At 40.1% G+C, this 12,093-nt stretch overlaps 1 protein-coding gene across 39 annotated transcripts in view; it reads right to left on the reverse strand.

Annotated features, from left to right (window-relative positions):
- The window catches only part of LDB3 (LIM domain binding 3), a 206,971-nt gene that overhangs the window by 60,393 nt on the left and 134,485 nt on the right, over positions 1-12,093 (reverse strand). For 31 of the 39 annotated variants that reach the window (XR_006175507.2, XM_065551824.1, XM_065551823.1 and 28 more), the window contains one exon: positions 8-43. The exons of the other annotated variants lie outside the window; for them this stretch is intronic. Coding sequence is in view for 30 of the 31 variants with exons in the window: in XM_065551824.1 (XP_065407896.1) it covers positions 8-43 (36 nt within the window). In the remaining variant the exon portion in view is untranslated. The remainder of the gene's footprint in view (positions 1-7; positions 44-12,093) is intronic. 39 annotated transcript variants of the gene reach the window in all.

The raw sequence follows: 12,093 nt of genomic DNA on the forward strand, positions 1-12,093 counted from the left end.
ACGTTACCTGTTTTCAGCTGCTGCAGCAACATTTTCCTTGCCACTGTGAAAGGAGGGGATACAGTATGAATAAAGCAAGTGCAAGTACCAGTGGTGAGGGAAGAAGGAAGAATAGCAGCAAAAGAAGGCAGTGTGAGGACAGATGTTTGGTTATCAAAAGCTTTTTAGAGTTATGTTCTAAATGTTTATGACTATTGTTGTTGTGAGAAATATCCTAGAATCAATTTTTTTTTCTTTTTAAGAATTAGATAAAAAATGTGCTGGAACCCAGATGTGTGATTTTTTTACAAGCTTTCTCTTTGTTAATTGTAGGCTATTTCGTAAAATGGAGGCTTAGCGACAAAGTACAAATCAACCGCTCCGTGTATGAACAATATATCTTCTCATGTATAGCTTTGGCTTCAATAATGGCCCTGTTTAAAAAATAACCCTTTAGTATCCCAGTAGAACATACTTGTGTGCCAACTCCAGTTTGTGAAGACAATCATGGTCAGAGTTGGTTTGTCCCTGGGTATCCAATGTTCTGAAGTGGTAACCAGTCTTAGAGAAGATGTGCACTACCAGTATGTGCTCAATGTGAAGCTGTTGTTTTTCAATGGCTAACAGGGACTCCTACGAGATGAGCTGCATTACATGTCTGGGCTCACTTAAAAATGCGTAAGAGGCAATTCATCCTGCCCAGATAAGCCCTAAGGGCCAAAGCCTAGGATTGTGCCTCCACAGCGTGGAGCTCAACTGGAGCTGAGCAACACAGTGAGGCTACATGCAACAGAGACTCTTGTCAGATTCCTCTTCTCCCCTCCCTACCAAGCCTTTACTCTCCTCCTTCCCCCAAAAGTATCAAGTTCATGTTGGGGGACAACGAAGGAAGGGAAGGCATCTGGGGCATTCAACTCCAGCCCTGCTTTCCACTCCATGGTCCTAGTGCTGGGGAAAGAGATAGCAGGAAGCACAGAGTCACTTGGAGGGCCACTTGGAGGGGTGAGCTGGCAAGTGCCTTTATGAGGTCCCATTTTGAACTTGTAATACATATAAGACTCCCATTTACTTTAATATGAGTCACAAAGGAGCTGAAGGACAAGACACTAAGGCCCCAGTCTAACATCTATTTAAGTCAAATGAAGGATTCCTATTGAAGTCAATGGCAAGACACCCACAGATTTCAATGGTACAGAATTAGGCCTTGGTCCTGCAAACACTTATACATATACTTAACTATAAGCTTCAGACTAGTTTCAGCACAGTCAATGAGACTATTTATATGAGTATAGTTAAGTATGTGCATAACTGTTAGAAGGACTGGGACCTTAAGACTTTAATCATCCATCTTATAATTTTGAACATAATTTTTCAACTTATTAAAATCTTTTAGGACCTGATTCAGGAAAGCACTTAAGAATAGGCTTACATCCATTCCTACTAAGTACTGTACTAAGTACAGTATATGCTTAAATGTCATCTTGAATAGGGATGCTTATTCTGGCACCTGAGAGTAAGAAAAGATGCAATGTAAATTTTAAATCTACTAATTTGTTAGGCCAAGTCATTTTTCTACTTTGCTTATGGTATTAAAAAAGTTTCACTGAGTATTTCTGAATATGATACTTATTACCATTGATTATATACTGTTTGACTGTTTGTAATCTGGATATATGTTATTTAATAATACAATACTAATTAAGAAGCCGTTTGCTTTCAAAGGTACTTGGTAGAAAGATAAAGTACGATTCCTCTTATAGCCACAGTGAGTCAGCTCTGACTGCATCCCTTAGGACAACAGAAATCCCTGATAGCAGCTGCTGAATTTTCATTTTCTGAGGGGGAAGTGTGCTAGTGAAGGAGGTTTCCCCTCTAGGAAGTGGTGTGTGTGTGTGTTGGTTGTTGTTGGTTCTGTTTTTTATTTTGCTAAAGGGAAGGTGGGTAGCATGTAGGGATAGAAGAGCCATTCCCTTCTCTCCATAAGGTGGGCTAGTATTAGTCACTGCTGTGCATGTATGTTATATATAAATATACTAAGCTAGACCCTTAACAGGTGCAACTCAGTGGAGCACCACTGAAGTCATATGAACTACTCTAATTTACAGCTGTGGGTCTGGCTCATTGTATTTGTGTTGTCTCTCCTTTTCCTCCTTCTCACAATATTTCCTAAACCCAAAAGTGTATGAGTCCAAGGGAAACTTTCAAAAGCCACAATGTCAGAAATCAAACAGAATAAGTTTGTCTGCCTTTAATAAGGATGTCATAGTGCTCAGAATGGAAGATACTGGCTTAAAACCGAATCCCCAGGAAATGTGAAGCTGCATCAGTTCACCTGTCTAGTGTGATGACAAACCAAACACTAGCTCTATAGATGACCAAGTCATGAGTTCACTGGAATGTAATATATCAAGTAGCCAGGCTGAAAAAAGGAGGGGGATATGTTAGAGATTTAGTCTGTGGAAAGAAAAGAAGTGTTAAAATAATATACCAAGAACCAAAGTCATGCAAGAATATTAAAAAACAAACTCATAGTGTGAAAAATCTGAAGCGTGGTTTATTTCCAGTATAGCAAAATGGGTTATGAAAAAAATGCATAGTCCAGACCAAAAGACAAGCAATTGGGATAAGGCTTCTAGTAGCATTAGACCACTGCAGTTATGGTTAACCTGATTCATCCTCTCCTGCTACAGCAGAGGTGGGCGAAATCCTGGCTGAATTGAAGCTAATAGCAAAACTCCCAATGACTTCACTGGGGTCAGCACTTCACCCTAACTCTTTCACTGACTGTGCAAGTGTAGGGCACTGCTTAATGATGGTGGCAGGGGAGTTCTGAGAGTTAAAGGAGAGAGAGGTATAGAACAATTATAATAAACACAATTCCACAGAACAAAGCAAGGGAAAAGGAACTGATTCAGAGCAGAGAGAAAAGGGAAAAGACAAACTCAAACGCACACAACACATTTTCATCAGGGATTATTCTCCTCTCTGTGAGTGAGAACAACTCCAGTAGTTGAATCAGCTGAACTGGAATTTGGACTCAGCTATTGGTATAGAGTGTTGACAGAGGGTTTTGAAGATGAAACGGACCAAACCCTAACCCTTTCCACTATGGGAATGTTGAACTTAATTTGCTTTCTAAAACCACTGTACTTACTGCATTTAATGGGTCAAATTCATCCCTACTGCAAGCTCAGTAAAGTCAGTAGAACTACATCACGGAAGAATTTGACCGAATGAGATTTAAACTATTTTTGTATTGTGATTATACAGGCTGATCACACAAATATGATTATAGAAGTGGAGAGTAGTTTGGGGCTATCAGGAAGAGATTCAAACTTGGGCTTTTTTCAGTTCCTGTTGTCCCCCACACAGGTGAACCAGCTTTAGATAGCAGGGCCTTGTATAATGTCCCCTCTAACAAAATGGTGGCAACTCCCACAGATTTCAGTAGAAGCTTTATATGTGCATCAGAGAACATATATTTGTCCATTCTACTGTTAGTCTCAGTTACACAGTGCAGTATATAGTTGAAATCAGGAGATGTTTGATAATACAATGCATGAAATGATCATGAAGACAGACCAAGTGAACTGAATTAAGACTTTTAAAACCCACCCACTGAACTATCAAGCTTAAGAATTTTAATAAATTGGATAAGAAAATGCAATACACGTTTGCCATACACATTTACAAAACACACTTGTTACTTTCCGTTGAATGCCAAAAGGCTCTGAACTTTAGAGAGCTTTAATAAGGATTTTAGAGAATCTGAACAGCATACAGTACATTTTACTGTTGTGTTTTTCACTTAGAAACCAAATGTAAGCGATTATTAAACCAGCACTCAAGTTAAGCACATTTTCCACTCACTCCTAAAAAGAGAATGCTAGACTTTCTCCAGAATTAACAAAACTAATTCCTTACTGTTCCTCTAAAATCACACAGATACAGAGAGGACAGTTTAGAAAATAAAAGAAATAAATTTTGGAATAAAGAAAAAAATTGTAGGTCAGAGCTATTCTGCAGTTCTCATTCCTGCTTTGCTATCTTTTTTCTGGGCTCAGCTCCCTAACTCAGAACGCACCTGTGCTGCTGTATTAGTGTTCCTCTAATTTTGCCTTCCTGCACTTTGAACTGTATGATGAGGCTTGGTCTACACTAGTAACTTATGTTGGTATAACTACATCACTCAGGGACGTGGAAAATCCACACTCCTTAGCACAGACCACTCATGCCTCCCCATATGTGTGACCCCTCCTTGGCCTGTGCCCAGCCTGGGGCCACCGTGCTTTCCCCGCCCCAAGAGTTACCTGCGGGGAGTGAGGGGCCTCTATCCTTCTCCTGCTATGCCTCTCGCCCAGAATGTTCAGCCGCTCTCCCTGGCAACTGAGCCCAGGTGTGGAGTGGCACGGAGCCACTTGTCACACAGCTGAAGCTGGCCACTCCGGCTCACTGCTCTGTGCAGCACACCAGCAGCCTGAGAGACAGCCTGGCTGGGGAGGTGGTGGCAGCTATGGGCTGTCCCCGACTCAGGACTGGCTGTTGGAGACAGGGGTTGAGCGAGCCAGAAACATGCCAGGGGAGTGGGTGCTCTGGCTCGCTCGGCCCTTGTCTCTGGCAGCCGGGCTTAGGCTGGGAGGTGGCTCTCCGCCACCTCCTCAGCTGGGCTCTCTCTCAGGCAGCCACCGTGCTGCACAGAGCAGTGACCCAGAGCGGCGGCATGAGAAGTGGCTAGTCCCACCCCTTCTGCTCCCTGCCTGGGCCCAGCTGCCTGGGACAGGGGCCGAGCATGCCGGGAGGCAAGCACAGCAGGAGAAGGACAGAGTCCCTCTCCCTCCCCCCAGCAGGCCAAGCAGAAATCTGGGGGGCACTTGACACACACACCCCAGATTCCCCCTTTACGCATCACCTATGCCCCTGAGTGACACAGATATACTGACTTAACTCCTGGTGTAGATAGCGCTATGTTGATGGGAGGGCTTCATAGCTACTGCCTCTCAGAGAAGGTCATTACCTGTGTTGACAGGAGAAGCCCTCCCATTGGTGTGGGTAGCATCTTCACTGAAGTGCTACAACAGTGCTGCTGCAGCCTTGTAAGTGTAGACAAGCCCTTGGCTTCCACTGGCTTCAATGGGAGCAAGAGTGGGTTTATTACAGATTTAAAAAAAAATTCAGTGAATAGTTCTTTTAAAAACAAAAAAAGTTTGGATTTAAACTTTCCCTGGAGTATTTACAACTGGAACTCTGTGCTGGAGTGTGAGACACTAGCAGTGAAAGTGAAACTGACTAGTCCACATTGTTTAAGTTGAATGAAGTGCAAAAGGTCCACAAGCCCAATACAGTAAATGGTGAGATGTGAATTAGGATTCTTTACAAAGTCTTTCATTTGTAATAATCTAAAGTAGTATAAGCAACATGAGTGAAGACTTTCCTTCTTAAAAACATTATTTTAAATCTGAAAATGTTCCTTTAAATATCTCAGCACCATTTAATTGAATATGGTATGTGATTCAGTGGCTATTTCTTCATATCCAGGCATTTTAAATTCAGCTGAAGGGCTCTTTCCCTCATTGTCACAGGCTCAGAGATTGGGCACCTTATACATAGTAAAGGCCTGATTATACAAGGTGCTGAAGGCTTCCTAGGAGCCTTCATGTTTTCTCTCTGCAGGTACTTTTAGGGTGCTATCAGTGTAATATCTGAGTGTTACATAAACATTACTGAATTTATCCTCACAGCATTCCTGTGCAGTAGGGAAGTATTATTGCAGTATAACAGAGGAAGAATTGAAGTGGAATGAGATTAAGGACCCAATTTTCAGAGGTGCTGAGTACCTGCATCTCCTATAGACTCCAACTGGAGGTGTTGGTGCTCAGCACCTCTGAAAATTAGACCCTGAGTAATTTGCTTGTTGTCACACACAAAGTCTGTGGCAAGGCTAGAAACTGAATCAAGCTGTTCTGAATCCCAATCCAGTATCTTAAAATATCCCCCATCTTTGAAGTCAGTGGGGATTGAGGATACTCAGCACCCCTTGTGAGACTGGACCCTAAACACAGAGTATGCGAAAGGGGCGAGAAGATGAGAGGGCTAGTCCTTTGTCAGTATTCTGCTCTATGACCAGTAAGTAGTCTTCTGTCCTACCTGCCACAGCACAGGATGAGGTGCCTGGTTTGAAGATAAAACAACTGAAAAGTACAATGATAAATTACCAGGTTCTACATTTCTAGCAATTAAAGGTTCTATGTTCCCATTGATAACCGGGATGCTTATGGGCATTACATACATAAATCCCATGTCAATAAATGGAAAGACAGAATATGCTAGGTGTTTGCTGAAAATCTGGTCCTTAATAAATTTCCTGTTTTTCCTTTATATAGTTTATTTATCCTTTATTGTTTTCTTATTTTATCATAAAAATATTTGTCTGCAAGTTAGATTTCCTTGTTAGAAGTAACAATACAAGGAGAATTGTCTGTGAATATTTGATGGAGGTTAGGAAGAAACTTTCCCTGTGGGCAAGTTATTTCAGCATTGCCTACCAGAGAATTTCTTGTACCTTCCTCCAAAGTATCTGGTACTGGGCATGATCAGGGATAGGATACTGGACTAGACTGGACTGTGTTCTGATCTAATGTGGTTGTTCCTATGTCTGAGTAGGGATTGTTCCATGACACCATGAGCACAAAACTACAAAGAAGTGCTAATGTTTATCCCTATATTTCTTGAAGTTGTATTATTGTAACTGTAATCTTGACAATAAAGACAGCACAAAACATGAAGGAAAAAACAGTTAACAGGAGAGGACAAAAGGCTGAAAGTTACAGTGATTAACATGCTGGTTTAGTTTATGACTTTAGTGATCAGAAAATGGGGGGAAGAGGAAAGCCAGTGTCTCTTTCTCAGCCACTGCAGTTAAGAGAGTAGAGCAACCTATTCTAAAACTGATTGCAGTTTATCCTGCCAGTAAGTCTGCTTGCAAGTCTACCTTAGGGAAATATTGCTCTCTTAGAAAGCATCCTGGTTAGCGCAGACTGAGCCAACACAGAAGAGGAAAAAATTACTATACATTCGGTGAAGAACATAGCAATCAATTCTGTATTTGCCCAACAGCCAGTACTGAAATAAATTAAAGCAACTGTCGTGTGTGTTTTTGGTGCCATTCATAAATATGCTGTAGTGTTAGGACATAGCCATGTAACAGGTCTAGAATTGTTGGAAGAGATGCGATTGCATAATAAGTGTAAGATACAGCCTTAAATTCCTTTCCAAGATTTATATATACATATTCTGCATGCAAGTATATGTGTCCTAACTTTTATTTGAAAGCATTTGGTATCAGGCAGGTTTTGAGCACTAATTCAGTATATCTTATCAGGTTACTTTAGTATGCGGTTTTGCTTGCAAAATTATGAATTAGAGAAGGAGTTTGAAATGTGCCCAGAATGCATTTCAGAGAAGCAAAGAAATTAACTTCCGATAGCTCTTCTCTTTATCCACCCATCTGATATAGAAATATAAAGCCCCAATCCTGCAATTGGATCTGCTTGAGGGGCTACTTCCGCCTTGGGTGAGCCATAGAGATCTCCTACTGTGGATCCAATTGCAGGATCAGGGCTTAGTTTTACATCTGTGACAGCTGCAGAGCCAATGTTCAAATCTAGAGAACGCATAATTGGACCCAATTCCCCTCTCACCACCATGACTCCATTGACTCCTGATTTACACCAGTGTAAGAGGGAAAAGAATCAGTTCCAATAAGTCTTAGTGATGAGTGATAATTCTTTAAAAATAAATGGGCATGAATAAAAAGTTCTAACGTACTTTATACCGTCTCTGCTCACTATTGGCCTAAATTTCATGCTCTGCCTCAGATAATTTTCAAATTCACCAATTTCTAAGCCAAACACTGAATGGTGTGGATTAGAACAGTGGTTTTCAAATTATTTCATAACACAGATCACATTTAATATAGAGATTGTCTTGTGAATTCTCTTACTTTTTCTCCCTTCCATTTGTAATTGCATGATATTCCTGTAGCAACTACAGCAATTACTTACATGGAAAATATTAGGCAACTATTTAGTACATTTTTAGCTGTCTTTAATGCAGTTTAGCCGCTGGGAGTAATAAAGAGGAGCCCAGTACTATATGATCAGCCAGCTCTCCATGCACTACTAGCCAATGCTCTGTGAACTACCGATTCTCCACAGAGCACAGTTTGAAAAGCTCTGGATTAGACATGCTTGATGTAACACTTAGTACATTCAAGAACTAATTCTCCCTTACCATACTGAGGGCAACACAAGGATTCAGACAATCCACAGAGAAATGCAGTATTGCTACAGTGAGATCTTGGTTAGCTACCAACATCAATGGAAGGACACACACATGCACCCACACACAAAAAACTTGCACTGGAGAGACCAATGAAAATTAAACTAAAACTACAATCCATGCAGGAAGGGTCAGTGGTAAACAGGAGAATGTAGAAGACAAAGACAGGTGAAGAACAGTCTTTTCTTTTCCAATGCAGTTCAATCCACAGACAGTAATGGTGGACCTAGAGCTATGACGAGGTTTGTTGGCTTACATGTGCTCCCCTCTACAGACAGTTTTGAGGATGGGTTCACTCTTTTTGTTAACCTTGTATGGATTCCTCATTTTAAATGAATATTAATTGGACAGATTACAAATAATCATCAACACTGTCCTGGATCATGCCATCTTTCCAGAAGGGGTGGCATGGAAACAAGTGGCCATAAATTCATTGTTCCCACAAAACTACCAGAGTAACAGTTTGTGGTGCCACTTTGCCACCAGCTTTGGTCTAGTTTCCTTCTCTGACATCAACCAGGTTTCCACATTAACCAGAAACAATCAAGGTTATTCACTATCCTTAGGTCACTGAAACTCTTATGTGAGAGGGGATGGCACAAGATAAAACTGATGAAATTCTCATTATTTCCTGATTCTACTTAGGTACCCTGCATGATGGAATTAGTTACACAGCTGGCTTTGTTTTTGTGAGACCCTCTGTGAAATAAGACATCGGTCCACTGAAGGATTTCAGTAGTCTACATAGCATATTCCTGGATGGGAAGATTTGGCAATTGGGCAGGGTCAGAGGGTGCTAACAATTGGAGATTTTAGCAAATGAGGAAAGGGGATCAAGGTGCTTGTCTTGATTTGGGTGTGTCAGAAGGCTCTTACCAGCTTAAATGGGACACAGGTTCTTACAACTGAGAGTGGGATTTGGGTATATTCATTTTCAAGAATGGGGCTGGAAACTGTGATAGAACATTGAGAAGGGGAGGTCCTGAGTGCCTGACCAATGACGGCACCACAGCCAGATATTCAATATATTCACAGAGTTAGTACTGGTTGTTAACACATCAAATTCTAGCTTGTCACGTTTTACAAGCAAAATTGCGTGCAAGACATCCAGGTAGTTGCTGAAACTACAGTGACAGGTCCCAGTCAATGAGTGATGCAGATATACTGACTTAACTCCACTGTACTTATTGCATTTAATGGGTCAAATTCATCCCTACTGCAAGCTCAGTAAAGTCAGTGGAACTACATCACGGAAGAATTTGACCGAATGAGATTTAAACTATCTCTTGTAGGAACCCAAGTTTGAGTATGCTATACTGTCTCACATCTGCTATCTTTGCATGAAGAATTCAGACGCAGTTCTAATATAGAAGTATTTGAATTTCCAGCAGTGCTAAAATGGTCCCATCATACCCATCTCTCCTTACTGAACAAATACAATCCCAACTTGTCTCACACACAGTGCCTGAGAAACCATGTTTTAGAGAAAGTGACCTCTTCACTGATTCACTATATAGCAAAAGCTTAAAATCCTTCCCACATAGGCAGGGTGTGAGAAGGGGCAAGTAAGGAAAGTAGCCCCAGAGCATCTCCTCTCTTGTCATCCATTCATGCAGGAAGCATGAGAGGTCAGGTTCTTAAGCCTGGTTTCTTACAAACACACACTTGCCGTACCAGCATGCACTGCATGCAGTCAGTATTCCTGCTGCAAGTCTAGTCACTGGAAGAGGATAAGAGAGAGAGCATTTGAGTAGAGGGCAAAGCAAGGGCATTTAGGAAACAGATTAGTTGGGATCAAACAGGCTTAGACCACAGCAGAAAATGAGCATTTCCCTGTGCCATAACCAGACAAGCAGATTTACCTGGAAGGCCTTTTGGTTTTGATTTCCTAGTTTCCTTGGCTGTATCTTCATTAAATGTTTATAAACATTGGGCTTTTTGGGGCAAGACTGTTGGGATATCATTGCCCACATGCTATATTTTATCTTCTTATTTGGGATGGGGGCTCTTTACAAAACAATCCTTTGAAGCTAGCCTGCTGCACTGTCACCAACATTCCTCCACTGAACAAAACAATCACGTTTTAGACTATACCCTAAAGACAGACAGATACACCTGCAAGGTACTATAAACTAAGAAAATCTGCATAAGTTAGTGATGGAGCCCATCCAGGCTAGAGCTGGCCTTAATCACAAGGCTAGTCGCTTTATGATGCCCCCTGCAAATTTTCATCAGTTCTCTGTCCATTACTTTCTCGAGCAGTGGGACTGAGTAAGAAGGCAACTCCTGGCCTAACTTCTCCACTTCACAGTCGAAACCTAATTCCCAATCACAAGGAAAAAGCGGAAGATCTGTTAATGACATAAAACTGCTTTAGCTTGGCTTTTCTGGCTTTTGATGGTTTGTGACATAATCTAAACATTAATTGAAGTACAGAATTTTATTTTTATTTTTGTAAGGAATTTTCCTTTTAAAATAAATTGGTAAAAGAAAAAATACAGAAATAATTTTATTTGGTTTCCAAATGGTTTTATGAATATGACCCATTATTTGGCTCTGTTAAAATGGGACTGAACAAAACATTAGACTGTGTGTTATATGAAATAATTTTGCATGAGTAATGGGGGATGGATTATATTCAGTAATAGGTCTTTATCATCTCTGATTTCTAGAATTGCATTTCAAACCTTAGAAGAGTTACATTTTTCTAAAAAATTTTACATGAGCCCTATAAAAACAATTAAAGAATTAATTGCTGATAATTTAGAGATTATTTAGTTTATGTTTTCTGCATGTTTTCCAGGGAACAGAAGGACAACTATTTCTAATGCCCCCTCGACTCACTAACTGGTTGCATGTGTTGCCTCCCCTGAATCTGGCTCTGGTAATTAAGCAGGTCGTATGTGCATTTAAGAAGAACTGGAGGAGACCAATCCCTTCTTTCAGTTACTGTTATGATACATTATACGTCTCATTTTTCGGATTATTCAAACATCTACAAAGACTGAGAATTATGTTTAGATATAAAGCACTTAAATTCTGGGCATTAGTCCTGTCATTATCAGTGGCACCCGCCAGTACTAACAAAACCAAATAGATTACAGTGTTTTGATAGTAAGTGCATACAATTCCTATTAACATTTAAACTCTGGGATTAATAATTCAGAAGTGATTTACTTCAATCTTAAACTAGACGCAAAATATTTTAGCTTTGAAATATTTATCATTTTTAAATAAATGAATACACTAAATTATATATTGATATTTTAAACGCTATATAAATCTTCTATGTGAAATAGACTCTCTCTTATTTGAACCAGATTCTCCTCTCAGTGACACCCTGGGAAAATCCAGAATAATTGCGTTAACTTTAGTGGAGTTACTCTGGATTTACACCGATGTGAATGAGATCAGAATCTGGCCCTTGGCATTTCCATAGTTAAAATTATTAATAAATATTTATAATATGGCTTAATTTGTAATTGGATTGGCATGGTGATTATTTAAAAATAGTTATGGCATTTTAAAAAACAACTACTATAGATTATATATTTTAAAATAAAATTATTGTTGCAATGCTTGCAATATACTTGTTGAAACAAAGCTACCTCATTCTAACCCCCAGCAATGACCCATGTGTCAACACAGCAGGTATGTACTAAGTCAATATTAGCAACACCTCAGAGAATGCAGACTACCAAAGGAATTTGTGCAATTATTATAATTCCCCCTCCAAAATCCACAAAAATATCCTGTTTTCTTTTGTTACTCAGAATT

This window comes from Chrysemys picta, chromosome 7 (genome assembly GCF_011386835.1).
Source record: "Chrysemys picta bellii isolate R12L10 chromosome 7, ASM1138683v2, whole genome shotgun sequence".
In the NCBI taxonomy this organism is placed as follows: Eukaryota; Metazoa; Chordata; order Testudines; family Emydidae; genus Chrysemys; species Chrysemys picta.